The 26,730-nt window shown below is 36.5% G+C and overlaps 2 protein-coding genes across 2 annotated transcripts in view; both read right to left on the reverse strand.

Moving 5' to 3' along the window:
* Positions 1-10,184, reverse strand: part of LOC127435480 (cadherin-like and PC-esterase domain-containing protein 1) — a 72,622-nt gene extending 62,438 nt beyond the window's left edge. Inside the window, exon 1 of the mRNA XM_051689019.1 lies at positions 9,248-10,184. Within this exon, the coding sequence (XP_051544979.1) occupies positions 9,248-9,484 (237 nt within the window). The 5' untranslated portion in view covers positions 9,485-10,184. The remainder of the gene's footprint in view (positions 1-9,247) is intronic.
* A 905-nt stretch (positions 10,185-11,089) lies between these two features.
* On the reverse strand, positions 11,090-22,817 carry LOC127435487 (inhibitor of growth protein 3-like). Its single transcript, XM_051689031.1, has 12 exons — positions 22,692-22,817; positions 22,487-22,558; positions 20,616-20,716; positions 20,245-20,310; positions 19,873-19,969; positions 19,614-19,685; positions 19,397-19,513; positions 18,209-18,363; positions 17,491-17,681; positions 16,860-17,046; positions 14,223-14,261; positions 11,090-12,302 (listed from the first exon to the last, which is right to left on the reverse strand). Exons 1-12 carry the CDS (start codon positions 22,717-22,719, stop codon positions 12,186-12,188), a joined length of 1,242 nt encoding a protein of 413 aa, XP_051544991.1. The 5' UTR covers positions 22,720-22,817; the 3' UTR covers positions 11,090-12,185.
* Between the last annotated feature and the right edge of the window lie 3,913 nt (positions 22,818-26,730).

The raw sequence follows: 26,730 nt of genomic DNA on the forward strand, positions 1-26,730 counted from the left end.
GTATTATGGTATATGTCCAAAAAAAAAAAAAAAAACATGGTATTACCAGGGTTCATGTAGAAAAATGTTTATTACCATGGTACATGTCCAAAAACCTGGTATTACTATGATCAATGCTAAAAAACAAAAAACAAAAAACATGGGATTGCCATGGTAGATGCTGAAAACCATCTCATAAACCCTGCTCTGGTTACTTATGTCAGTGATCTAAAAAGGAAGGCCATACATAATTGCCATAATTAGAGTCAATTTCTGTTCACATGGGTCAGAGGAATGGCATTTTGAAAATTAACCTAATGGGTAACACAGGCAATTGTATACTCAGAATTAACCGCAGCATGTAATCGTTTACCTCTGAAAACTAATTATCAGAGAATTCCGAAAAAGATAAAATGGAACCTTCCAAAAATCTGATTGGGTGAGCTGTGTTGAAAGCCATTGTAAAATAGGTTATATGCGCAGCACATATGTGCTGAAATTTCTATCATCCTTTTGGAAAAATCTAAGATACTGTAGTAAAAGTCATTTTTCATTCTTTTTTTTAAAAAACATTAAAAAAAAAAAAATCTTTCTGCAAAGAACATAATTGTCCTGTAATCCAGATACAATGTTTTACCTCTAGGTACAGCTGGGTCAGGTTAACCGAACAAGTCGTTCACTTCAAAAAACGCTTGAGATGTGGAGAGGAGGAGGGGGGAGGACAACAAAATGTGGGTTCTGTTAGTATTCAGCAGAGATCCTACTTGTCATACCCTACTTGTCTATGCAAAGTGAATAGTTTACTTGGCCAAGCAATTGGCATTGGCTCAACATTTTATTCAAGCTTTCCCCCCACAAACTTCTTCTCCTTGTTTTTCTTTTCTCTCTCTTCCTCCCCCTCCACAAATACCTCTTTCTCTCTCTGTGTGCCACTCTGGATGAAAGGTTCTGTTACCACTGGCTCCATGTATAAGGTTCAAATGTTAATCGTGGCTGTTGAGAGGCACCCATATATAAAAATACACTTCTATCTGGGCCTTTTTACACTTAGACATTTCATGTGCCTTAATCGATCATATTGCTATCCAACTGGGTATGCACATTCCATTTACCCCTGGCCGCATAAATGTGTCTCCACAAAACGGAAATAAATCTGATAAACTATTCACATGCTGTTCACTTCAGTGGTGATTCTAATGCTGAGCAGTGAAATTTTGGTGCACTTGATGTTTTTTAAAAACTAAAAGCATGAGACAGCTAAATTTGCTTTGATGCTTGTTAATTTTGCCTATTTGTTTTTTCTTTTTTGTCATCTGTTGGCTCCCAAACAGTAGTAGTAACGTTTATGTTTGTGGCCTGCAACGTGGTTTGAGTGATCGGATTGCTATACGTTTCGAATGCATCTTGGAGAGCATTTACACAGCTATCCAATCAGAAAAACACACAAAGTGACCTTGGTCTAAATCCAAAGCTTTGGCTCTGACAGCATACTGTCCAGTAACGGCTTTGCAACCAGGCGCCTTCCAATGGTCCAAACAGGGCATTAAGTATTTGGGGATTTTATTCCCAGCAAATTTGTCTGATTTAGTTAGTGTTCATTTTGACCCTTTTATAAAAAGATTTTCGAGTGATGTGGGCAGGTGGGCTTCATTACATTTATCGATGATTGGGAAGGTTAATGTTATTAAAATGAATTGTATTCCAAAATGTAACTACCTGCTACAATCTCTCCCGGTAGATGTCCACCTCTCTTATTTCAAGCAATTTGATAACATAGCGAAGTCCTTCATTTGGAATGGTAAACGTCCCAGATTACACTTCAGTAAGTTACATAGGCCGATGGACAAAGGTGGGCTAGGCCTATCCAAGATTCTGTTTTATTATTATGCATTCGGTCTCAGACATTTGGCTCATTGGTCGCTTCCACCTGAAAGAGCCCCTCCCTGGTTCTGCACTGAACAAGAACTGCTTGCCCCTATTTTGCCATTGCAAAGCCTTTCCATCAAATAAACCAGAGAAGTTAAATCACACCCCGTTATTTCACATTTGCACTCAGTATGGACAAAAGTGTCCAGAGTGTTTAACTCAGATAATTATCTAAATGTTGCCTCGAGCCTATGGCTAAACCCCAAACTATGGGGGTTAATACACTCGGTGATCTTTATTAGAGTGGTGTGATGAGATCCTTTGAAAATTTGTTTGTGTAATCCTGCTTGTTTGAATCAATACAAATTTTAATAAAAAATAAAAATAAAAATAAAAACTAAGTGACCACGTCTAAATAGAGACTTCTTTCGATACAAACCACATCAAACACACACAAACTCAAAACATACCAAACATGCCTCTCTGCCACATCTAGACCCTCCATAAGAATGTGACGCATAGTGTACGAAAGAAGTTCACGCTGCTTGCTGACCTTCTGTACTTGTCCTCTCCCCACTCAGTCAAAACAGCAGACAATAAACTCTAGGCATACTTGAACTGCACTATAATGCACACTTACACAGAGTCTATTTAGCAAGCATTGAGCCCTAAAATTGATAGAGTGCAGTTGTCCATGCAAACCGCAGGACTAATATAGACTTAAGTATGAACAGCATGTGAAAGACAGCAGGGTACCCTGTCTCCCAATAGCAATGCGACAGCAAAGGATTGTCTTTTATACTGTATGTTGTAGTTTAGATTTTGTAGTATATCATTCCTTTTTTTCTGTGGTATCATTCATATCCTGATTGCCGGGCCTGGTGCTGTTCATTGCCGAGGCTATCTAGCCATTTGATTTGTTTGATTTCCTTCAAAGCACTATAATGTAGAACAATCTATGTAAAATTTCTAATGGGTTGCATATTTTTTGTGATCTGTGCCACAATATCAAGGGAAGCCTGGTTGAATCCAGCATGTGATCAGCTCTGCGCTATCCTATCTCTGGAGCGCGCATAATGATAATGTGTGGATAATGAGGGAAGCGCAGTTGATGCACGTGCTCCAGAGATAGGATATCGCAGAGCGGTTTAGTCACGCAAGTGGGTCTGTGGCTCGCACCACACTCCAAAACCAGGCTTCAGTCGCGCCGTGCAAAAGACTTACCTGTGTTTCACACAATATTTAGTGGTAATAAAGCACTGAATGCAAAATGAATTTAATTGAATATGCTTCTGTGGCCCAACAGTCACAGAATTTTCAATGCAGGAAAACCCCTGGAAATGTCACCCGCCAAATTGGCTAGTTAGAGCCGATTTCTATCCACATTTGGTGGGTGGGCAGGTGCTAATATCCTTCAAGAAATGGCTCATATGTTGCCACAATTCAATGTAGATTCTGTGAGATTAGTATGTGATATTAGAGGACATATTAACAGGCTGATAAAGTGTAATGTCTAAGCACTGCATAGTGAGGTTCATCTTAGACCAACACATTGGCAGACACTGCAGTTGTTCACATTATGTGTATGTGTGTGTGTGTGTGTGTGTGTGTGTGTGTGTGTGTGTGTGTGTGTGAGACTGTGGCACTGGGAATTAATGGAATTGTCCCATTCTGGATCAGCACCAGACAGACTCCAGTCCAGAGAAGTGACTTCGTTAACATGAATGAGCTTCTCCCATTGGTCTCCTGGGGCAACGAAACAGCATTGGTTTGTGGGATGGGAAATCTTAACTCTTCACAATACGCATAGCTTTTCTTTCTTAAAATGAATATTATGAATATATGTACGTTATGTAATACTACATTAAGGTAATCCACCAAAGAAACATTATGGTGATTATACTGTTCACTCTTGCTGTTGTGGAATTCGTTAAAGGTATAGTTCAACCAAAATGAAAATTCTGTCATCATTTACTCGATGCAGTTCCAAACCCATATATAACTTTCTTTTTTCAATAAAACACAAAAGGACAGCAGAATGTTCGAGTTGCACTCATTCAAACAATGAAAGTTGATGGTGATCAGGGCCTGTCAAGCTCAAAAAAGGACAAAAAGCACCAAAAACAGCCAAATGATAGCTTTAAGGAACCAACTGAAATGTACTCCAAATCTTGCTTGACAGCCTTGGTCAACATTAATTTTTATTGTATGAAATAAAGCAGCTTGGATATTCTGCTATATATAACTCCTTTTATGATCCTCGGAAGAAAGAAAGTCAAACAGGTTTCGAAAGACATGAGGGTGAATAAATGATGACAGAATTTTTATTTTTGGGTGAACTACTCATTTAACACTGAGGTAACTTAGCCAATATTCAAGCAAATTACTAATTTTCAGCCACACTAACTTTGTCATACTTTGTTACATAAAAAGTGATAACTCTATCTGAGTGAACACACTCACTCAAGCACGGCTCACTAACAGCTGATTAGGGACAGCTGTCATGGTCGTCAGCATACACTTCCTGCTCTGAGTTTTGTGCCCTTCAAGTGGACTCGGAATTATCGTAATTACGAGTTCCGAGCATATGAATGACCCAGCGAAATCAGAAGTTCAAGTGGGAAACTCGGAATTCTAGATGATACCCAAGTTGCCGAGATGGGAGGAGTCCTACACTTTCAACATGGCGGAGGAAAGTGCAGTTTCTGTAGTGAATGACAGGTTTTGTTCATTTTTCTAAATACAGCTAAATGAATTGTTAGCGCTTGCCATTTTGGTCATATTCATTTATGTATATCAGAAACCATTCTATGCATGTTGTACATTTTTACACCGTGAAAATAGCTTGAATTTGACAAAATTTCCATTATTGTCAGCAAGCTAACTGATTGAAAGGTATTATGGTGTCAAAATAAAAGTTCCTCAAGAAATATGAATGAACCTGGCGTCGTCCATGTTTCCTGTTTTTTCCTACAACAAAGCACGTGAACATGACGTTCTCGTAATTACCACTTCAGAATTGTTAAGTAGGAAAATTCCGATAGCACATGAAGGCAACTTTAGTTAGTGTAGGATTATCGGAGGCACACAGTCACAACCATGGCTTAAACCTAAACCTCTCACCTCTCATTGCTTTCCTACTCACTTCTTCTGCCTCACTGACCCTAAATCTGCTTTTTAACTTTTCGCTCTCTCACCTACACCATTACACATCCTGTATATGTATTTTTCATATATTTATTTGTATACTGTGTATTATGTTCTTTTGTATTGCAATATATACACAAAATGTAAAAAATGTATATTGTGCGTTATATGTTATATCATGAGTACTTGATATGGCATGTTTTTTGTGTTCTTTGGTGCAAACCACCAAGTCATGTTCCTATTAAAGGGATAGTTCACCTAAAAAGGAAAATTCTCTCATCATTTATTTAACCACATGCCATCCCAAATGTGTATGACTCTCTTTACCAACTCAAAACCGATTGGATTGATTCAGAATCACTTTGGAGTCTTACAGATTACTTTTATGCTGCCTTTGTGCTTTTCGGAGCTTCAAAGTTTTGGTCACCATTCACTTGCATTGTATGGACCTCCAGAGCTGAAATATTCTTCTAAAAACCTTTGTTTGTGTTCAGCAGAAGAAATAAAGTCATACGCATCTGGGATGGCATGAGGATGAGTGAATGATGAGAGAATTTTCATTTTAAGATATTTGGCCATTGAACATCAATTCTGATTCTGTCTCGCTTTTCAGGTTTTTACCCCTTTATTTTTTTCTTCTTAAAGGGATAGTTCACCCAAAAATTCTATCATCATTTACTCACCCTCATGTTTTACTAAACCTGTATGACTTTCTTTTTTCCATGCAACACAAAAGGACATTTTAGGCACAATATAAGCCTCAGTCAGCATTCCCTTTTATTCCATACAATAAAGTGAATGCTAAAATTTCCTTTTGCTTCACACAGAAGAAAAAGTTGTAAGTGTTTGGAACTGTAAATGCGGACAGTATTTTCTTCAGAAAGAGCTCTCTCTCTCATGCCCCACACCCTCTTGAACAAAAGTCATAAATAAACCTATGACTAAGCATCTAGCATGACAGCCGTCATTACTGATGGCATCTCCCCTTAAATCCTACTATGCTATACTGACATAACACTTCCCTGCTGATGTCAATCATCCCAGCACTCCAACGAAAGCTCATAAATAATTCTTCCTTGGGGTCTCTTAAACCAATGGATGTCCAGCCTAGAGTTTCTCCACCTAAAACACCCCCATAAAGACACCCATCATAAATAAATAACACAGACTGGCTATTTGTAACCAAGGGTTTCATGCTTATAGGGGAAGACAAATATCCCAATCCAATAGCCTTGAAGCAAATTATGAGAAGTTGCACATGTATAATACAAAGTCTTCTGGACAAATAACAATACAGCCAAAGTCCAAGGCAACATCAGTACATCGTGAATTATGGAACTACAGGCCTATCCATAGTTATTAACAAAGGTTACAGCAATAATAAAATAATGTTATGAATATAAAAAACAAATTAACAAAATAATGAGTAAAAGCACTGTTTGATAATTAGAATACCATTTATTAATTTATGGTAATCATGAAAATATTATTTTATTAAAATATATTTAATATATATTTTATTTATAATTAAATTAAAAATGAATGTAATATATATATATATATTACATTAATTTAATATTTTTTTATTTATAATTAAAAAAACATAAAATTAATGTAATATATATATATTACATTAATTTTATGTTATTTTATTTATAATTAAATTAAAAAACATAAAATTAATGTAATATATATATATATATATATATATATATATATATATATATATATATATATATATATATATATATATGTGTGTGTGTGTGTGTGTGTGTGTGTGTTTCACATTTACAAATCTATCAGTCTGTGATGCTTCTACAGGTGCATCTCAATAAATTAGAATGTCGTGGAAAAGTTCATTTATTTCAGTAATTCAACTCAAATTGTGAAACTCGTGTATTAAATCAATTCAATGCACACAGACTGAAGTAGTTTAAGTCTTTGGTTCTTTTAATTGTGATGATTTTGGCTCACATTTAACAAAAACCCACCAATTCACTATCTCAACAAATTAGAATATGGTGACATGCCAATCAGCTAATCAACTCAAAACACCTGCAAAGGTTTCCTGAGCCTTCAAAATGGTCTCTCAGTTTGGTTCACTAGGCTACACAATCATGGGGAAGACTGCTGATCTGACAGTTGTCCAGAAGACAATCATTGACACCCTTCACAAGGAGGGTAAGCCACAAACATTCATTGCCAAAGAAGCTGGCTGTTCACAGAGTGCTGTGTCCAAGCACGTTAACAGAAAGTTGAGTGGAAGGAAAAAGTGTGGAAGAAAAAGATGCACAACCAACCGAGAGAACCGCAGCCTTATGAGGATTGTCAAGCAAAATTGATTCAAGAATTTGGGTGAACTTCACAAGGAATGGACTGAGGCTGGGGTCAAGGCATCAAGAGCCACCACACACAGACGTGTCAAGGAATTTGTCTACAGTTGTCGTATTCCTCTTGTTAAGCCACTCCTGAACCACAGACAACGTCAGAGGCGTCTTACCTGGGCTAAGGAGAAGAAGAACTGGACTGCTGCCCAGTGGTCCAAAGTCCTCTTTTCAGATGAGAGCAAGTTTTGTATTTCATTTGGAAACCAAGGTCCTAGAGTCTGGAGGAAGGGTGGAGAAGCTCATAGCCCAAGTTGCTTGAAGTCCAGTGTTAAGTTTCCACAGTCTGTGATGATTTGGGGTGCAATGTCATCTGCTGGTGTTGGTCCATTGTGTTTTTTGAAAACCAAAGTCACTGCACCCGTTTATCAAGAACTTTTGGAGCACTTCATGCTTTCTTCTGCTGACCAGCTTTTTAAAGATGCTGATTTCATTTTCCAGCAGGATTTGGCACCTGCCCACACTGCCAAAAGCACCAAAAGTTGGTTAAATGACCATGGTGTTGGTGTGCTTGACTGGCCAGTAAACTCACCAGACCTGAACCCCATAGAGAATCTATGGGGTATTGTCAAGAGGAAAATGAGAAACAAGAGACCAAAAAATGCAGATGAGCTGAAGGCCACTGTCAAAGAAGCCTGGGCTTCCATACCACCTCAGCAGTGCCACAAACTGATCACATCCATGCCACGCCGAATTGAGGCAGTAATTAAAGCAAAAGGAGCCCCTACCAAGTATTGAGTACATATACAGTAAATGAACATACTTTCCAGAAGGCCAACAATTCACTAAAAATGTTTTTTTTATTGGTCTTATGATGTATTCTAATTTGTTGAGATAGTGAATTGGTGGGTTTTTGTTAAATGTGAGCCAAAATCATCACAATTAAAAGAACCAAAGACTTAAACTACTTCAGTCTGTGTGCATTGAATTGATTTAATACACGAGTTTCACAATTTGAGTTGAATTATTGAAATAAATGAACTTTTCCACGACATTCTAATTTATTGAGATGCACCTGTAGTTTATAATTATGTCAGATTTTTAGATGACCATTTATTAGTATCAGGTTATTATTAAATTATTAATTCATCTAAAAATATTTAATAAATTATTCAAATGTATATCAAACTATAGCATAAATATATAGCATAATAAAAACTGTATTATTTATATGTAAAATAATAAAAAATATGGAAAATATTACATTATTAAATATATTACTTTTTTTATTCAACTTGTATTTTTAACTGCACAATACAACTATCAGTCTGTGATGCTTCTAGAATGATATCAGTCTCTCTGGGCTTTTTAGTAGTAGTTTATAATGTTTGATTATTAGATCACCATTTATTAATATGTGGTTATTATTAAATTATCAATGTATTAAAATCTATTTAATAAATTATTCACATTTATATTAAACTATAGCATAAATATAAAGCATAATAAAAGATACTGTATTATTTCTATGTAAAATAAAAAATGTCAAAAAAAAAAGTAAAATATATTACTTTTTAATTCAAAATAATGTAGTTTTTCAAACATAAGTGTCATATTTATAAAACTAACAGTCTGTGATGCTTCTAGAGGAGATAAGAGTTTCTCTAATGTTGAATTATTAGCTTACCATTTATTAATATATGGTTAAAATATTAAAAATATAAATATAATGTATAAAATAAAAATTCTGTATTATGTCTATGTTAATGCTAAATAATATACAAGTATATATATATATATATATATATATATATATATATATATATATATATATATATATATATATTTTTTTTTTTTTTTTTTTTTTTTTTTCTCATGAGACAACAAGCAAAATAAAGCAGTTTTCAAACTAAAGAATGTGTCATACTTACAAAGCTATTAGTCTGTGAGGCTTCTAGAAGAGATATGAGCCTCTCTGGGTTCTTAAGTAGTAGTTTATAATCAAACGCCACTGATTTGTTTCTGTGGTCCCGGTGACTGGACTTGAACTCCGTGCTGTCTCTGTCAATAGTCAATGTGTGGTAAAAGAGCCCCAGCGCAATCCCCAGCAGCAGAAGGGGACCCGTGCAACACCTCCGGCGGAGCGTCCAGATAACACGAAAAAGCATTCCCACTTCTGCACAAATATTCCTAGACAGAGTCAAGAGACATACAATTGGGAATGTGCGTTTGATACCCGCATGATCCCTCGGAGGATCACGCCGCGCTGTTGCGCAGAGACGCGTCCACCAACGCGCACATCAGGAATCCAGTGCGCTCTTTAAAAGCGCACATATCTGAGAAACACATGGACAAACTGGAGTCCTTTAAACCCAACGCATCCTCTTGAGCAGTCCCCCAAAGAAAGAAAAAAAACGTCCCCTTTAACTAATTCGACGTGCGTCAGAGCTGGTCGTAACCTCTCAGTGTAACGGTCTGAGGATCCAAATAGAGTGAAAAGTTTCTCCAAAGGCTTCTTTCTTCTTCTTTAAAAGTTTAAAGCTGCTGAGCCCCTCGGTTGATTAAAAACACTCGCGAGTGGCGGAACCTCATGACTGAGAGTAATGATACTCCTCCTTTCATCAAACCGTTTTAAAGCCTTCGCTCTCAATCTAAGGGGGGCGTTCACACAGGTCTCGTTCTCGAAATCCGTCTGAGCTGTTTATTTATTTATTTTTTAATTGTTCGTCTGTGCTAAAATACAACAACGGACACCTTAAGCCACTGCGTCGCTTCTTGCTGTTTAGTCCACGGCTTGAGCTCCCAAAACGTTGCGTTTTAAAGACGGGGTTTCAAATGGAAAACAGATAGGGTCTGTTCACACCGAAAACGTGCCCTTGATCTACAAGGACTAGACGGGTCGCACAAATAGAGCAGGAACAAGGTGTCTCGAGACGCATTTAAACAGTTCTTTTTAACTCGCAACAGTGACTAAAAATGTTGGCGCGAAAATCGTGCGTCCAGCGGGCCTTTACATAGAACAATAATTGTAAAACAGCAGAGACAAACACCTGGTTTGTGTTACTCCGGAGAGGAGAGAAAAGAAAACAGAAGGTCCCCTTCATGGACGGAGGTCTGGATTACACGCACATAAAAATATCCAGCTGCTGCTCTTTGAAAATAAATGAGACCATGAAGAAAATACTTTAGGAAAGTCCTTCAAGTATAAGTTTAAAGACTCTTAAAACAGCAAATGGAACTTAATCCAATTTTTGAAGATCTTGAAAGTACGTTTTAGATTGTCTACATTCATAAACATAACAGCTCTGTCAGGGGGTCCCAACAGGGCCATAGCAAGGTATTCTGGGCCCCATGACTGTATATTGGTCAGGGCCCCTTTCCTATTAAAAAAATAAAGTTTAGAATTTGTTGTGGGGGCCCCCTCTGGGCCTGTGGGCCCCTAGAATCATTACCACCTTTCACCCCACTAGCTACAGCCCTGGGTCCCAACACCAGGATCACATTTATTTCACTTTGGACATAATTTGTTTATAATGGAAGGGGGGCCATGTGCTTTTTGTTGTAACAGTGACAGTATAACATACATACATATATATATATATAAATATAAATAATTTTTTTTATTTTTTTCCTTATTTAAACTTTAGACATAACATGATATATCCAAGTAGGACATGTCCCTGGACAAACATCCTTTGTTGGTCTTAAAACAACATTTCTATCAACCAATCATAACCACACCCTAAAACCAGAGGCAACCATTATAACTAGAGAGGACATGCCCACCTCCATATTTAGGAGTTACTGTGTTGGGCCCCACAGCATTTTTTGTAAATAATCAATACCCTTAATGTTTACCTCCAGTTTCACATAAATCCTACATACTTACTGCAATCAGAGGAGACTGGTTGGTTGATAGGAAAATTGTTTGGCTCCAAAAGATGTCAACCCAGTAAATTCCCATGTTTGAAAAACAAAGTAAACTTCAACTGACCAGTGTTGGTTTCAGCTTTTACAATGTCCTTTGAGACGCCGAGTACCAAAAGTTCTTGATCATTTTATTGTTTTTTTTTTCCCTCTACATCTCTTAAATCTTTGCATCACCAGTTCAGTGCAGTACAGGCTAGAGACACAGACACACAAACATACACACAGGTCGCAGTAGTTCATTTTGTGAATTGTACAGCTCCTTGCTAAAATTAAGAAACTTTCGGTCCTGTAAGCGGAGCACAATACATCATCTATCCATTACACACAAATAATCCAGTGAAAGTTTTCACTGGGAAGCAACATGAACTTTAGGCTTCAGTGATGATAATCACTGCTTCCGTCACCATATCAGGATCCTGTAAGATTTTTCAGAGCTCCAATTAAATGTCTCTGATATTATGTAGTCCATCAGGACTACAATTGCCAGTCTGAATCATGTAAATGCATACTCTGCCAGTATGGATTAGCAGGAGCTGCAAAATGCGAGGGGTCATCACGCATGGCAAGCCGAGGAATGTCTTGAATGTTAAAATACATAGGTTTAAAAAAAAAAAAAACAACAACAACTTGGACGTCCCCTTCCATACAGATTAATGAAGATGAAGAAATAAAAACAACAGTCTTGAGGGCAGTGTGCTTCTAGACGGATTCACCAAGTAAAACTCTCGATCTGGGGTTGACTAACACACACCAGCCACATCTTTCAGTCATACACATTTCACTCACGCATATCCACAAACCCTGACTGCATGACGATGTAATATGTACACTCTCAGTGAAGCTCTCTGCATCTTGGAGAGTTTTTATGGAGTGCAGATAAGTCTTGGTTGAGGGGGACGGTAATTTCCAAGAGTTTCGTGGCGGTAATGATTTTGGGATTTATTTGTGCCGGCTTCCCCTCCTCTTCATGGCAGCCGTGCACTGAGGGCAGTACCACTTCCCTTTAGGTGCCTCGGTCAGGCCAACGCAGCCGTAGTGGAACCATTCGATCGGACACTGAAAAGAAAAAAGACAGAAAGCGAGTCAGAATCAAACGAATCTTGCATAGACAGATATGTTTATCTTTTCTGACTTTGTTGCACTTTAATATCATGCAATAACACAATGGCATAGAGATTGATGTATGTTGAAAGATGCATGAAATCAAAGACCTACCTCTCAAAATCCGAACACAAGTGGTCACAGGAGACACATTTAACAACCAGGTGTAAACAGCGATGGGTCTCGCCTGACCACATGTGATTGGATCACCCGTGATGCATCTTAATACCAGGTGTAAACGGGGCATAAGAAAACCCTCAGTATGTAAATTAGTTTTAAACTGCCTGACATTCTAAACAGCACTGAAAAGATGAACAGGAGAAAGCACTGTGACATGCACATACATAAATATAAAGACTTCACACATCACCACCCTTAAAAAAATGACCATGAATTTACTATAGTAACACTTACTGTATTAACTTAAGTACTTCAGGCCGAAATATATTCATAATATATTTCTTGTTTGAATCATTGTTTTTTACGGTTGCTTTAGGATTTTAGTGTTTATGGCGATACGTCGCCATGACAACGAAGTTGTAAAATTGGATCTAATTCTACACAGAAAAATTTAGCAAAAGATTTTATCACACTAAAATAATGTTAACACGCATACTGTTTACATTTTGTGGCTATACATTTGAAACAGTGAGTATTTTAATGTTTGTGGATTGGCCCCCATTCAGTTCCATTGTAATTGCCACACTGTAACCTCGATTTTTGAGTCGAAATTATTTTTTGTGGTAATCAATACTGTGCCACAAATGCTGATGATTGAGCTTAAATTGTACTGAACCTAGAATAATCCTTTACTACCAGTAAATTTACTTCTGCATACAGAATGAAAATCAATGCCTTGCCATCGAATGAGCATTTCAGTTGGACAAAATGTGCAATATTATTGGTAATTGCACTTACTTTTTTTTTTCCCCTCACTTATTTTGTGCACTTATATCACTTTTATTATTAGTTTGTCTTTACATTTTCATTTTATAGGCCCCAGATCCTCTCCCCCTAACAGGTGCGACAAATGAGGTGGTGGAGCAACCATTCTCAAATGTTAGTCTGGAGCCCTGAGCCTTAGACAGGAAGCCTTAGACAGGAAGAGACTAACTTACTGACATGAAAAATTATCAACCACAGTTTGTTTTTATGTGCTGTTTAGGGGTGGGTTATCTGAAATGGATTATACTACAATTATAGACCAATGTGGAAACAAAAATGCCACTAACCTGGCAAAATTTAGCAAATCCAGTGATTATTTCATCCTCAAAGGCATTTTATCATCCCAATACTCGTAAACACAACTTTGTTATCAGTTGGACTGATATAAAAAGCCTTTGTGCTCTTACTGACGGAAGTTGTGCTAGACAAGTCAATCAGATTAGAGACTGGCAGATCAAAAAAGTGGTTTTCAGTTTTGTGTGCAACATGCATCTCTTCTGCCGTCTGAGGCTCAGCTTAGGATCAAACTAATCACTTCATTCATCTGTGCTCACAGTTACAGATTTACATGACTCCAGCCATCATAAAAATGGCCATTAGATAACAGAATGAGACTAATTTAAACTTAAAACATCCTCTGTTGGTCCATACTGATGAGGGTTCTTGACCTTTAAATGGCCAGGAAATGGAATTTACAGAAACATCGTTCAGTGTACTTGATTTTTCTCTTCCTGGAACACTAGCCCAGTAATACTGATTACTATTTCAATAGAGAAGAGGTTTGCTCTTATCACTAGAGATCATCTCAGCTTGCCCGAGGGTCTCATTGTAAGTGCATGGAGAGCACAAGGCCCAGAAAAAGAGAGCTAGTATTTGTTCTTTGAAGGGGAAACATGGCAGTGTGTCTATGGAGATGAAGGGGTGACTTACATCTTGGTTATCACAGCCGACCATCTCTCCGTATGACACCTGCACACAAACACACACACACACACACACACACACACACACACAGAGAGAGAGAGAGAGAGAGAGAGAGAGAGAACTTTAGAGACAAACGCACACAGGCACACCTGCAATAGAGAGAAGCGCATACGTGCACCTGCAAACAAAGACTCTCAGCGAGTTTTGTCTTTGATGTCTATTTGAAGACACACACACTCACACATTTCCATTTTTGATATACAAAAGCAATATTACTTTGAGGATATAAGACAAATGCAATCAGGTGAGACAATTCTTTTGCACGCATACAAAAATAAAAAAACTTGCATGCATGCATGCACACGCACGCACACACATAAATCATCTGTAAACCAGTGTGAGGTTGCTGGGAATCAGTTTTTGGAGTGATCCACCTCCCCTTTCTAAATAGCACTTTAATTTTGATTTATGATCTTGTGTTAAAAGTAGGGGTGGTTTAAAACCCCTAATTCTACTTAAAACCAGCCTTGGCTGCTTTTATTTCTACCCAAATGAAACTGACAGCAGTTAAAATACTTGAGAAAAGCATAAAAATATAAAACGGTCATTGACAAATATGGTTGTCTGGTTAAAAACAAGTGTCAAGTTTGTATAAATGTAATCTTTGTTTTATAATTTTTGGAAAAACACAGCATTTTCTAAAAAATAAATAAAATGAATGATTTAATGACTACAAAAATGTCTTATACTGTACCCATTAATTAAGAAGTATTAAAATACTTTCCTTGCACAAGAGGGTACAAAACTTAATCATTTATTTCAAAATGACCTGAACTAAATGTGCTTTTTCATACAAATTTAAAAATATATTTTTTTTTTCCAACTTCACATATAGTCTACAGCAGGGGTTGGCAACCTTTCTGACATGAAGTGATATTTTAATTTTCCTTGTTAATCGCTGTGCCGACATCCCTCATCCACACGTACGTATGTTTACATGCATGTACTGTATGTATGTATGTATATACTGTATATGTGTCTCAAAAGTTTGATTCCACTTCTGAAAATGCTTCTATTCTACATTTTCTAATTTAAAATGTATTTTAATTTTTAATTACAAATTATATGATCAGTATAACAGTTTGAGTGAAAACTTTGTCTAAAACCTGATGACCTGCTTAATTTGAGAATGTTCTAAAGCGGGGTTGCTGCAGAGTTTTTAAAATAAAATTAAGACTTTAAGACCTTTTTCAAGACCTGAACAAATAAAATGCATACTGTATCCCCATACCAAAACAAACCAACACAATCTAAAAATAAATCATGTATCACAGTCTATTACTTAAATAGACAGGGACACACATTCAACATGGCCTTAACATTGCTTATCAGTAAAACAGGGTAAGATATATGCAAGTTTAAAATACTCATGACATGTTTTCCAAATATACATTGCATTAAAATTTATTTACGTACCATTACATACTGTAAACAAATACAAATTAGAGGTTGACCGATATTGGATTGTGCGGATACGATAATGTGTTGAAAGCCAGTTAATCTGCCAATATTATTATTTATTTATTTTTTATTGGTAGCCTATATTAAATGTTCTTGTCTTTTCTTCCTGTGATGGGGACGGCCAGACAGAGGCTCCAAGAGTCCAAACTGAATTAAATTTAAGATGCAATTTATAGTTGGGGGGCAGATTTGATTCACAGCGTGGAACTTTTAACTTTTAAGGCACTTTAACTTTGAAATACACCGGGGACTCTTATTTTGAAATGTTTGTGCTTTACTGCTTCCAGCTGCTCATTCAAACAAATAAGGGATATAAAATGTGCAATCCTACAATAATCTACAATGTATTACAATATAAACAATTAAAAGTAAACATTGTAATATTTCATCAACACTACATCATCATCATCAACAGCTGATCTATAGTGATAGCTTGTCATAAATTTCCAATATGGCTTAATGACTGTTTTCACTTTAAAAGGACAGAGCGCATGCATTTATTTAAGTTTGATAATCGCATAAGGTCATATCACGATTCCTGTCTTTCCGCCCAATTTAAGACCTCTTTAAATAAAAATGAAGACTTTTGTTGTATCATTTAAGATATTTAAGACTTTTTATGACCTTATATTTTGGAAAACTGAATTTAAGACTTTTTGCATCTTGTGTGCTTCACTGGATGCAAGAAAACCTGGCCTTTTGTACAGGAGTTAACATTAGTTTATTTGATTAGTAACCTACAAATTGTGTGGAAACTTAAATGTTTCTAATTCATTTTATGCAGTAAGTTTTAAAAAAATCCTTAAACTTTTATTCATTTCCAGGGTTAATTTCAATTTTGAATCTCAGACTTTTGAACCCCATTATGCCTAGATTTCAAATTACTGGTATGTGCGAATTGCATTTTCATATTTAAATATTTATACAGATCCCGGCAAAGAAATGAGTGTCACAACATTGACCCAAAATATAACTGTAATGCAATAAGCAGAATTATTTTATAACTACGAAAAACATATTTTTGGAAGGGGGGAAAAAAGTTCGAGAAAGTTGCAAATCTATATGAGCAACATGGCTCAACGTGCAACTAGAAGCAATAATTATTAGCATCAAAGAGCATACCTGGTTACAGATACAGTATCGGGGTTCATTGGGGTCATATGTCCAGTCCACCTGGCTGCTGGTGTCTGTCTCTGTGATGGTGGCCTGAACCAGTTCATGAGCCAATGCTGAGGATGATGAGCAGGACGACAGTGAGGAGGAAGAGGAGGACGAAGAGGACTGGTGGTTGGAAGACTTTGTGTTGCCTCTATAAAAGGAAATGACAGTTTGAGACTTGATTTAATCAAATCACTTATGCATATGCTTGTATTTTATTTTGTTATATATTCTCGTATTCATTGTACATTAAGTTATCCATATGAAAATGAATTGTAAGAAAGGATGTAAACAAGACTATGCTAGACAAAACCAAGCCCCACAGACACTCGTGCATCTGAGAGGGCTCATCCAGGTGCCTAATGAGGAATCTTAAGCAATGGTTCGCAACCAGCAAACTTACAAGGGGGCAGCAAGACTTAAAGAACTTACATTTCTTTAAAAGAAGTTATATTCAAGTAATAATGCAATAACATGCTAAAAACAGATACAAATCATGATCAAGAAGGGGGTTTATGAAAAATTTGACAATGGGGGATTTGGAGTCAAAAAGGTTGAGAATCACTGGTCAAAGGAGAATGAGAGCGTGTCTTACTTGGTCTTGCGTCCCGTGCGGGCGTCTGAGCTGTTGCTGGACGTGAGGGGCTGTGTGAGTGTGTTAGCCAGTGCAGAAGACGTGTAACCACTGGAGTCCCGGCTCAGAGAAAACTCCCGCCCCAAGAAATCATTGTTCTTGACGGCCTCGTAACTGGCCTTGAGACTGGACGTTCTCCTGCCCTCTTTCATCTGAAACACACAAAGATATCAGAGGTCACACCCTTACAGCAGTAATGATCTTTCATTTATACACTGACTGAAACAACCGCTATGCACTTCCTCTATTAAACCCCCAAGAGATGTGTTGATGCTTTTATAAGAATCATTACCATGCCAAGAGAAAAACAATATATAAGCTGAAGAGAACAACAAAAACAAAATCAATGGTTAATGGAAAAAGAGTCTCCTTGGACCTAAATGAAAAAAAAAAAAAAGCTTCTAATGAAAAACCCAAAATTATTGCACAGTCGATGTAATTTCCCTCAAGACATCATAGGATATCACAAGGGCCTCTGTGTAGTGAACTCTGAAATTAACATGAGCCGTGTGCCAGGCAATCTGACAGAAAGATGGCAGATAGAGCAGAACTACTAAAAAGAAAAAGAAAAATATAAAAGACCCCTAAGAAGCCAAAAACAGTTGAAACAGGAAGTGAAGGGAAGAGGGGTGTACAAATAGATCTAGAATTAGAGTGGAAAGGGGGTTGATGGTTTTACCTGTGCGGTAGCTTGCACTGCCTGGGCTGCTGCCATGGAAATAGCCCCCGCCCCTGAGGCAGGCCCGGCAGGAAGTGGGTTGTATGAGGAAAGAGACTGGGAGGAGTTTACATTATACACGCTGTTAGAGGACGACGTGCTGTTCACTCTGCAGCCTGAAACACACATTTGGTATACGCTTTTATCCAAACTTAACTTAAGCCTATAAAACATCAACTAATAATTTCAATTAATGTGCAGTGAACAACATATTTAGTGGAATCAGTGCTTTCTATAGATACATATGTAATCTATGTATATCTGTGTGCACACTAGTCACAAGCCAGGCCTTAGCCAAACAAAAAAATCAGAAATTCCAGGCCTTAGACAGGAAAATTCCTGGTTCAAAACAAGTTAAGCTCAATCGACAGCATTTGTGGCATAATGTTGATTACCATAAAAATGATTTTTGACTTGCCCCTCCTTTTCTTTAAAAAAGCAAAACTGGGTTCCAGTGAGGCATTTACAATGGAAGTGAATGGGGCCAATCCGTAAACGTTAAAATACTATTTTAAAAGTATAGCCACAAGACAATATGTGTTAACATGATTTAAGTGTAATAAAATGACTTACTAACCATTTCTGTGTAAAGTTATAGCTAATTTTACAACTTGACGACATAATGTCAACAAACCCTAAGTACCTAAAATGACTGTAAAAATTACAAACAACTGTACAGCTCAAATAATGGATGTTGTTTTAACAGAAGAATTAATGTAAGTGCTTTAAGTTATGAGCTTCACATTTTTGCCTTTAAACCCTCCAAAAATTGGTCCCATTCACTTCCATTGTAAGTGCCTCACTGTAAACTCAATTTTTGCTTCTATTTTTGTTTTTTTAAGAAAATGAACAATGAGTCGAAATAATTTTTTGCTGTAATCAACATAATGCCACAAAAGCTGTCGATTAAGCTTAACTTGTATTGAACACGGAATATTCCTTTAGGGGCTTAGATTTTGATTTGAATGGTAATGACAATAAAATGTGTAATTGAGTCATAAACATTCAAGTTGTCAGGCAAAAAACAGGCAAGCATGTTAATTTAAGGTGTGTGTGTTCATAAATACGACTCCTAAGAGCGAGGGAGAATGCATGCTTTGTACCTGATGTGCTCTTGTGTGTGTGTGTGTGTGTGTGTGTGTGTTTTACCTGGTGTGTTTTCTTTAGAGGCATCTGATGTGAGTGTGGAGAGCAGGGCCTCTGATTTAAACTTCTTTTCTGGTACGTGTTCAGTAGTGTGGTGGGCTGGCGTGCTGTACTTCCTCTCTGTTAACACAAACCCACATGACACAGGTCAGATGAAAGGGACAGCGAGATGGGGGATAGAGAGAGAGAAAAGACTGATTGCAAGGACGTGGGGGCTTACTCTCAGCAGTGGAGTGTGAGTGGACGTGGTGGTTATTGACAGGTTGTGAGGGGCTGTCCATCTCCAATGATCCTGAAAAAAGGTTAAATTGACATTACAAACAGCTTCAGAAATTAAATCAGCACAAAGACTAAATTGTACAGGACACGGAAGAGTCAGTTCACTGAAGCTTAAGGCAAAATAGCTTCTTTCTCTTTTCTTTACAGGGCATTGTAACTTTTTATATTTACTCTCATGAAGGAAAACCATTTAAACTTACGTCTCTCCAGGATCTCTGTGATGCCAGCATTGTCAGCCTCCAACTCCATTTTGAACTTCGCCAACTCCTGATCCAACTTCCGCAAATGACGATCAACCTAAAGGGAGACCCATATACCACTACATGATCAATAAACAGCAGATTTAGCATCACCCCTCTTGCCAGGGACATGTGCATGCACCATCATTAATGCTGAATCAAGCACATGAAAAGGCAGCAGTGTTTGTGATGTAGAGTAAACAGTGTGAGTAGAGGGAGCACTAACAGACATCCTGCCATTCACTATGTGATGGGCTGCCACCTACAGGAGCAAATGATGTACTGACACAAAAGTACATCCATCATATCCCATCCTGTAATGGTTGTACTCACCAGATCATAAATTTGATTGGCTAACTGGACTTTTTCATCAGCATCTTCCAAAGCTTTATAATAATCCTGATGAAAAGAGAAAGAGAGGGATGTTTAAAAAAAACAAAAAAAACATCAATGATTGAAATAAGTTTGTTTGATTCCAAAGCAGGTGAATCCCCACCCCCCTAATAAAAGTGATTTGATTGTTCGCTTTTACTTTGGTTTGTGCTGCTTCCAATGAACAGACTTCTAATTTAATATTTAATAATTATTCTATATGCCATCTTCTTATCTATTACAATTAATTAGTTATTCCTAACAATATCGCTATTCTTGTTGTGGATTAACTGAGACCTAGAGCAGTGTGAATTGAGGCATCGGTTCTTTACCTTTTTAATGATTTCCATCTGTTCTTCCCTCCATTCAGGCTTGTTCTTCTTAGCATTAGTAAAGAACTCATTAACCCGCTGCTCTAGCTGATCCATGGCATCTGAACAAAGGAAAAAGAGTGTTCAATAGCCCAGCATTCAAAAACCACAATAACAAAGGTGTCTAAGGGTGTGCCTACTAAGAAAGTCTATGATCAGATCACTGGAGGACATAGTAATTGATGGGGTGAACCGTGAATTGAATCTATTGAATTGATTTAAATGTTAATCTCATTAAAGGAATATTCCGGGTTCCGTACAAGTTAAGCTCAATCGACAGCATTTGTACCATAATGTTAACTACCAAAACAAATCATTTTGACTTGCCCCACCTTTTCTTTTAAAAAAGCACAAATTTGGGATTCAGTGTGGCACTTACAATGGAAGTGAAAGGGGCCAATCTGTAAACATTAAAATACTCAGTTTCAAAAGTATATACACAAGACATAAACACTATGCCTCAACATGATTTCAGTGCGATAAAATCGCTTACTAACCTTTTCTGTGTAAAGTTCTAGCCAATTTTACAACTTTGTTGCCATGACGATGCAATGTCAACAAACCCTAAAACCTTAAAATTACTGTAAAAATTACGATTTAAACCACTTTACTGCTCAAATAATACATGAGATTTAACAGAAGAATTAATGCAAGTGCTTTAATAAAATGATATGATTCACGTTTCTGTCTTTAAACCCTCCAAAAATTGCCCCCATTCACTTCCATTGTAATTGCCTCACTGTAACCTTGATTTTTGCTTCTTTTTTCTTTAAAGGAGGGACGAATCGAAATTATTTTTTGTGGTATTCAACATTATGCCACAAATGCTGTCGACTGAGCTTAACTTGTTTTGAACATGGAATATTCCTTTAAGAAATGCCTGGGTCATTTTTCACCCCAATTTCAAAAGATTTTTTTTTTTTAATGATACTTTGCATAAAGAAAATGAAGTCTATTTTAGGACACTTATTATTTTGGATTGAAACATTATTTTCATGACAACTAAATACTCTCCCAAAGAAATCTCACTCAATACTACAATACAGTATGTTACTCAAAATTATATTTCTCTTTATACAGGATAAATTTTAAATAAACTAAAAGCAGTATAACATATCATACTGTGATGTAACAATACTTCTCCATTTAAAATAATTGATCCTTTTCTTCACTTTATGGTATTGGGAATTAGACTTTTGAGAATAACAGTAACGAAAAGTAGAGGGGACATATGATAAACTAACTTGTGTAAATAATGTCACAACTCATAAAATCTTAATAGTCCTCATTTTCTTATGCAAAATTTGTTTTTTATTAAATTTGACACATTTTAAAGTGTACTGTACGTTTTGCATTCCATCATCAGCTAAATTACAATTTAGCAGTAATACTTACTAAACTGAATGAATTACATGGCAAAGTCAATTCTGATGGTCTATGCACCATGCAAAACCTATAAAGGCCAAAAACACCATAAAACTTAAACAGGACCACTGCCATGGAAGCTACTAGAGCCGATGCATTTCAGAAGTGAGATTGACAACTTTGTCAACAAACTCAGTAGATAGTAGAAATAGCATTTATTTAACTAAACAGCGCAACCCAGTCTCCAGTCTTTCCTGATCTGAGTGACACTCATGCAGAAACTTTCACATGTTCTCATGCACTTCTCATCAGGATGCAACATCACACACTCATCTCATTATGCATGCAAATCACACTCCACACCATCACACCAAACACATCCCCACTGTTATGAATGGCATTCTGTATCAGTCAAGGGTAAATGTGCTGTTTAATGTCAGAAGAGTGTGTTTAGAGTGTATTTGTACTCTGCACTTGCAGGTCCATCTCTCTCATTTCCGTAAACCTGTCGCGGAGATCCATGGGAAGCTGCTCGATCACTGCCGGGGAGAAAAACAGAGCCGCGCGTTACTGGCTAACAGCTGCGACGTCTTTACGCGCCTTAAACAGCCCTCTCAGACACAAAACCCCCCTTATATGAACATGAACCATTAAGAGAGTTCGTATACTTACTTTCGAGGTAGTCCTCTAGGTACAGCATTCTGGCAGATAGGGGTTTTCGGGCGTTTTAAGAAAAGGGTGTTTTCGACAATATGGCGTCGCAGGTTACGGAGAACTGAAGGAGATTTAAAAAAAAAAAAAAAAATCCATATTTGGAGGGGGAGGGGTTTGCGTCTTGGGCGTGCGATCTGATTGGGCCACGAGGCAACATGAGTGTTGCGCGGAAGACGGCTTCCTGTTTGATGCTTATTGGACTTGTAGTTTTTTAAATGAGCGGATTGAAAACTACATTCATCACAAATTGATGTCTGGTTGTTTATGAGCTTAATATATGGCTTAATATGCAAGAGTAGAAAACATGAAACAAAAATCATTTTTTCCCCTTTTGCTTGGCATGGCTGCTGATAGTGAGTGAGCCTAAGATTAAAATGAGTGACGGAAAGAGAGTGAAAGATAAAAATTCCATTATCAAATGCACAACAAAAAAAGAGCAGTGGAGAGAAAAATACAATATATAGTGTAAAAATACAAAACTATAATATGTGCAATGCCAGTAAGAATTATAATATAAATATATATATATAAAATTATTTTTGCAAACAACACAAAAATTAGTTTATACTGTTGCATATAATACTTTATAACCTACAGTATACAATGCACCTGCCAAGTTTAATCTTTTATTTCTTTGGAAAGCAGGTTTAAGAAAAACAACAGGTACCAAACGAGTAACAATGAAGCACAGGTCACATTAAAGACAAATTGGAAACGAAGAAAAAGAGTTAAATTAACGCTATTAAAGGTGCACTCAGTAATTTTTTCCTCATTAAAAAAGTCTGATTCCTAAAGAAATGAAAGTCATTTTAAAACATATGTATAAAATCATGAGCACTCACATGAGAGGAAGACTCCAGTCAAATCAGTAACCTTTTATAAGCTGTTTTATTCTACTTGAAGAGGGTCCCCCTCATGGGGGCGGCCATGTTATGATGACATGACCAGCCGAATCTTATTCTCTTTATCTCAGTAACCGTCCTTTTATTAAACACTTTCACTCTTGGATTGAATTAATTATGGCTAACTGTGAATAGTGAATTTCCACAATGTCATTGGTAACTGAAAACTATTGTGTTTAAATGATGCTGCATGCACGCAACTAGGCGTCAGTGTAAATCAAAGGTGACATAAACAAAACAATTACTGAGTGCACCTTTAACAGATATTGTGATGTAATATTCAAATAGTGTTTTACTTCTTTAAAAAATAGAAGAAAAAATTTAGAAATTTGCTTAAAAATGTGTGTATATATATATATATATATATATATATATATATATATATATATATATATATATATAAAATATATATAAAAATGTACTTTCTTTTGGGGGGTCTGTCTCAAGATATACAAAGATAATTTATTTAAAATGCATTGGAAAATCTTGCAAGACGTTATTTGCAATAAGCATACTAACGTATCCCAGTAGCTGCTGAGTATAATGGCATGACCAAAAATACATGTAGAACAGAGCATGGGAAAGTGTGTGTATTTGGTAACAAATTTGTTTTCTTCAGTTAAAAAATAACAAGATTTATTCTGCTTTATTTTTATGCATCACTGTATCAGAGACATACAATCCTTGTTCTTCAGTATACTGTCCCCGTGCGCTGCATTTTTAATTCAGCCTTGGCCTGTGGAGGGCAGCACTGACTGCAATTTAGCCCTTAGGTCGAGCTCTTTCATTTGCTCTAGACACTTGTAATTTGGTGCTGTCTGCGTGGAAGAGGTCTTTATAAAACATAGAGCCAACAACTGGAAATTAGAATGTGGAAGACAATGTAAGCCTCTCCTCAGTGGAAGGGACCTCAGCTTGACCCCTCATGTTTACTGTAGACAGATTTGGTTCAGTCATGGCTTTATAAAACATCCCATTTAAATCTTTCCATTTCGAAGACAAAATTACAACACAGTTGTACAGATGAAATGTTTTGCAAAATGACATTGCATCTCAGAGCTCAAATTAGATCAAATAAAAATATGCTCGAGATCATAAACAGGAAGCGTGGTTCTTTGATGGCAGTTCCAGTGTGAAAGCTATTTCTAGATGTTTTTTTATATTTCGTCTCATCTGAGTTTCCTGCTGCTATATTTGCACTCTCCTTGAATATCACATAATATCAGTCAGTCAGCTGTTAGGATGCTCCAAATACAGTATAACTATGCAGACTGTATTGGAGTTGTGTATTTATTCTTGAACTGTGTTATTCCTTTTTTCTGCTGTCTTTTTTCATTATAATTATTCAAGAATTATTCAATTAAGATGCTTTAAAATATATATATTTCGTGTGTTAGAATGAGTAGAAACAAACTTCTTTTTAAAACTAATTTTATGCAGGCAAGACCTCTTTAAGGATACACTAAAAAAAAAAAAATAGCTGTGTGGCTGAACTTGAGTCGTTCCACATGTTTGAACTGAGTTTTCTTCACTTAAAATTACTATGTAATTTCCACACTAACACTGTCTGTAGAAAGAACTTAGTTGAATTGGGTAAACCCAACACAATTAGATGTGTCAATGTAACTCAAATAAATATTTTTATGTCTTTATGCACTAACAAGTGAAAATTAGCATGCTAACTACATGCTGATTGGAAGCACTATAGAGTGTAGTTTAATAACTATGCTATGATTAGCAGTTAATGCAAAATTTGCTCAACGAAGCGAGCAATTAATTTCACATGTGACACCTATTTCTCCTGACAGTTAGCTCAAGCTTCACTCTTTATGATAATGGTAACCCCCAAAACTCCAACTCCAACAATAAAAATGAACAATCATCCCTCTTAATATTAATCTTGCACAAAAACACTTCAAATAACACTTAATTTGAACATTTACTCTCCCTGTCAAGTCCCATGCAAACCACAAAAATTATTCATGTAGTTCCAACTCAGATGGATTAAGTAACCTTCCAATTTTCACATTTAAATGGACATTATGTCAAATCAAGTTTAAAACAAAATGCTCTAGATATGTGTTGCTTTAGTTAGTTTTAATTAAGTCAACTGAACAAGCAACAAAAACATATATTTTTTTGAGTGTATAGTTCACCCAAAAATGAAAATTCTGTCATCATTTACTCACCATATGATGTCTTTATGTCATATACAATGTAGTAAACATTTTCAAGCCAATGTGTATGGGTATTTAAAACAAAGCTTGAGGTGATCAAAACTTCTTTACTAAGGCCACTGTATTTATGACCTGACCACAAGAACTAGTCACACTTTATTTTAGCATATTCGTATTGTGTAATTGTTTTGTAAAGCAACCAATAAACTGTATTGTTGCTGTTGTAAATAATTATATTTGCATGTCTAACATTGTGATATAAAGTGGTAACCAGGACAGCTGCAGCACAGTATTATTCATCAACACATTCCCAGATAATAGCAGATTGAGACTGTCTCTCTCAAAACAATACACTCATCAGATCTGACCTCAGAGATCAGATCTCTCGCTGAGGCGGGGATCTGGACACATTCCAAGGACTGTTGATACATGCGTTGGGATGCATGCAATAATTACCATAGAAACAAAACAGGCTGGTAAAATGGAAATAAGCATTAAACTAGAGTTCCAGCATGGGAGAGCTTAGCGGCTCAGATGCTGAACCTTATTGGTCAGTTTCGCAAGGGTCTCCATAATAATTCTCACAATTCAAATAGTCAATCTTGGATGTGTATTTAAATTTATTGTCTTTTAGTAATTTTTCAGCGTTACCTATGTATGAAGCAGTGCGGTCAGAACGTCGCTTTCACGTGGTAGCTGTTACTTTTCTCAGCGCTGGTGAAGATGGATCAATCAAAGTCGTTTGTGATTAGTGGGAAACATGTTTTAATTTTTTTTAAGTAGATTTTCACTTTAATATCAGGAACTAATCATTGGAATAAACATGTTAAAAATATTATAAGTTTAGTGTACAAAATCAACAGTAAGACAAAAAACGTCTTGAGATTTGAATGCGGCCCAATGAAGGATACGCTTTTC

The sequence above is a fragment of the Myxocyprinus asiaticus genome, chromosome 45 (genome assembly GCF_019703515.2).
Source record: "Myxocyprinus asiaticus isolate MX2 ecotype Aquarium Trade chromosome 45, UBuf_Myxa_2, whole genome shotgun sequence".
Taxonomy (NCBI): Eukaryota; Metazoa; Chordata; class Actinopteri; order Cypriniformes; family Catostomidae; genus Myxocyprinus; species Myxocyprinus asiaticus.

Excerpts from the sequence above, each read along its gene's own strand:
- LOC127435487 (XM_051689031.1), bottom strand. The coding sequence starts at position 22,719 with ATGCTGTACCTAGAGGACTACCTCGAAA. Across the intron at positions 19,686-19,872 it reads CACAGAGATCCTGGAGAGAC|GATCATTGGAGATGGACAGC; the intron begins GTAAGTTTAAAT and ends ACCTTTTTTCAG. Across the intron at positions 12,303-14,222 it reads TCGGCTGTGATAACCAAGAT|TGTCCGATCGAATGGTTCCA; the intron begins GTAAGTCACCCC and ends TTTTCTTTTCAG.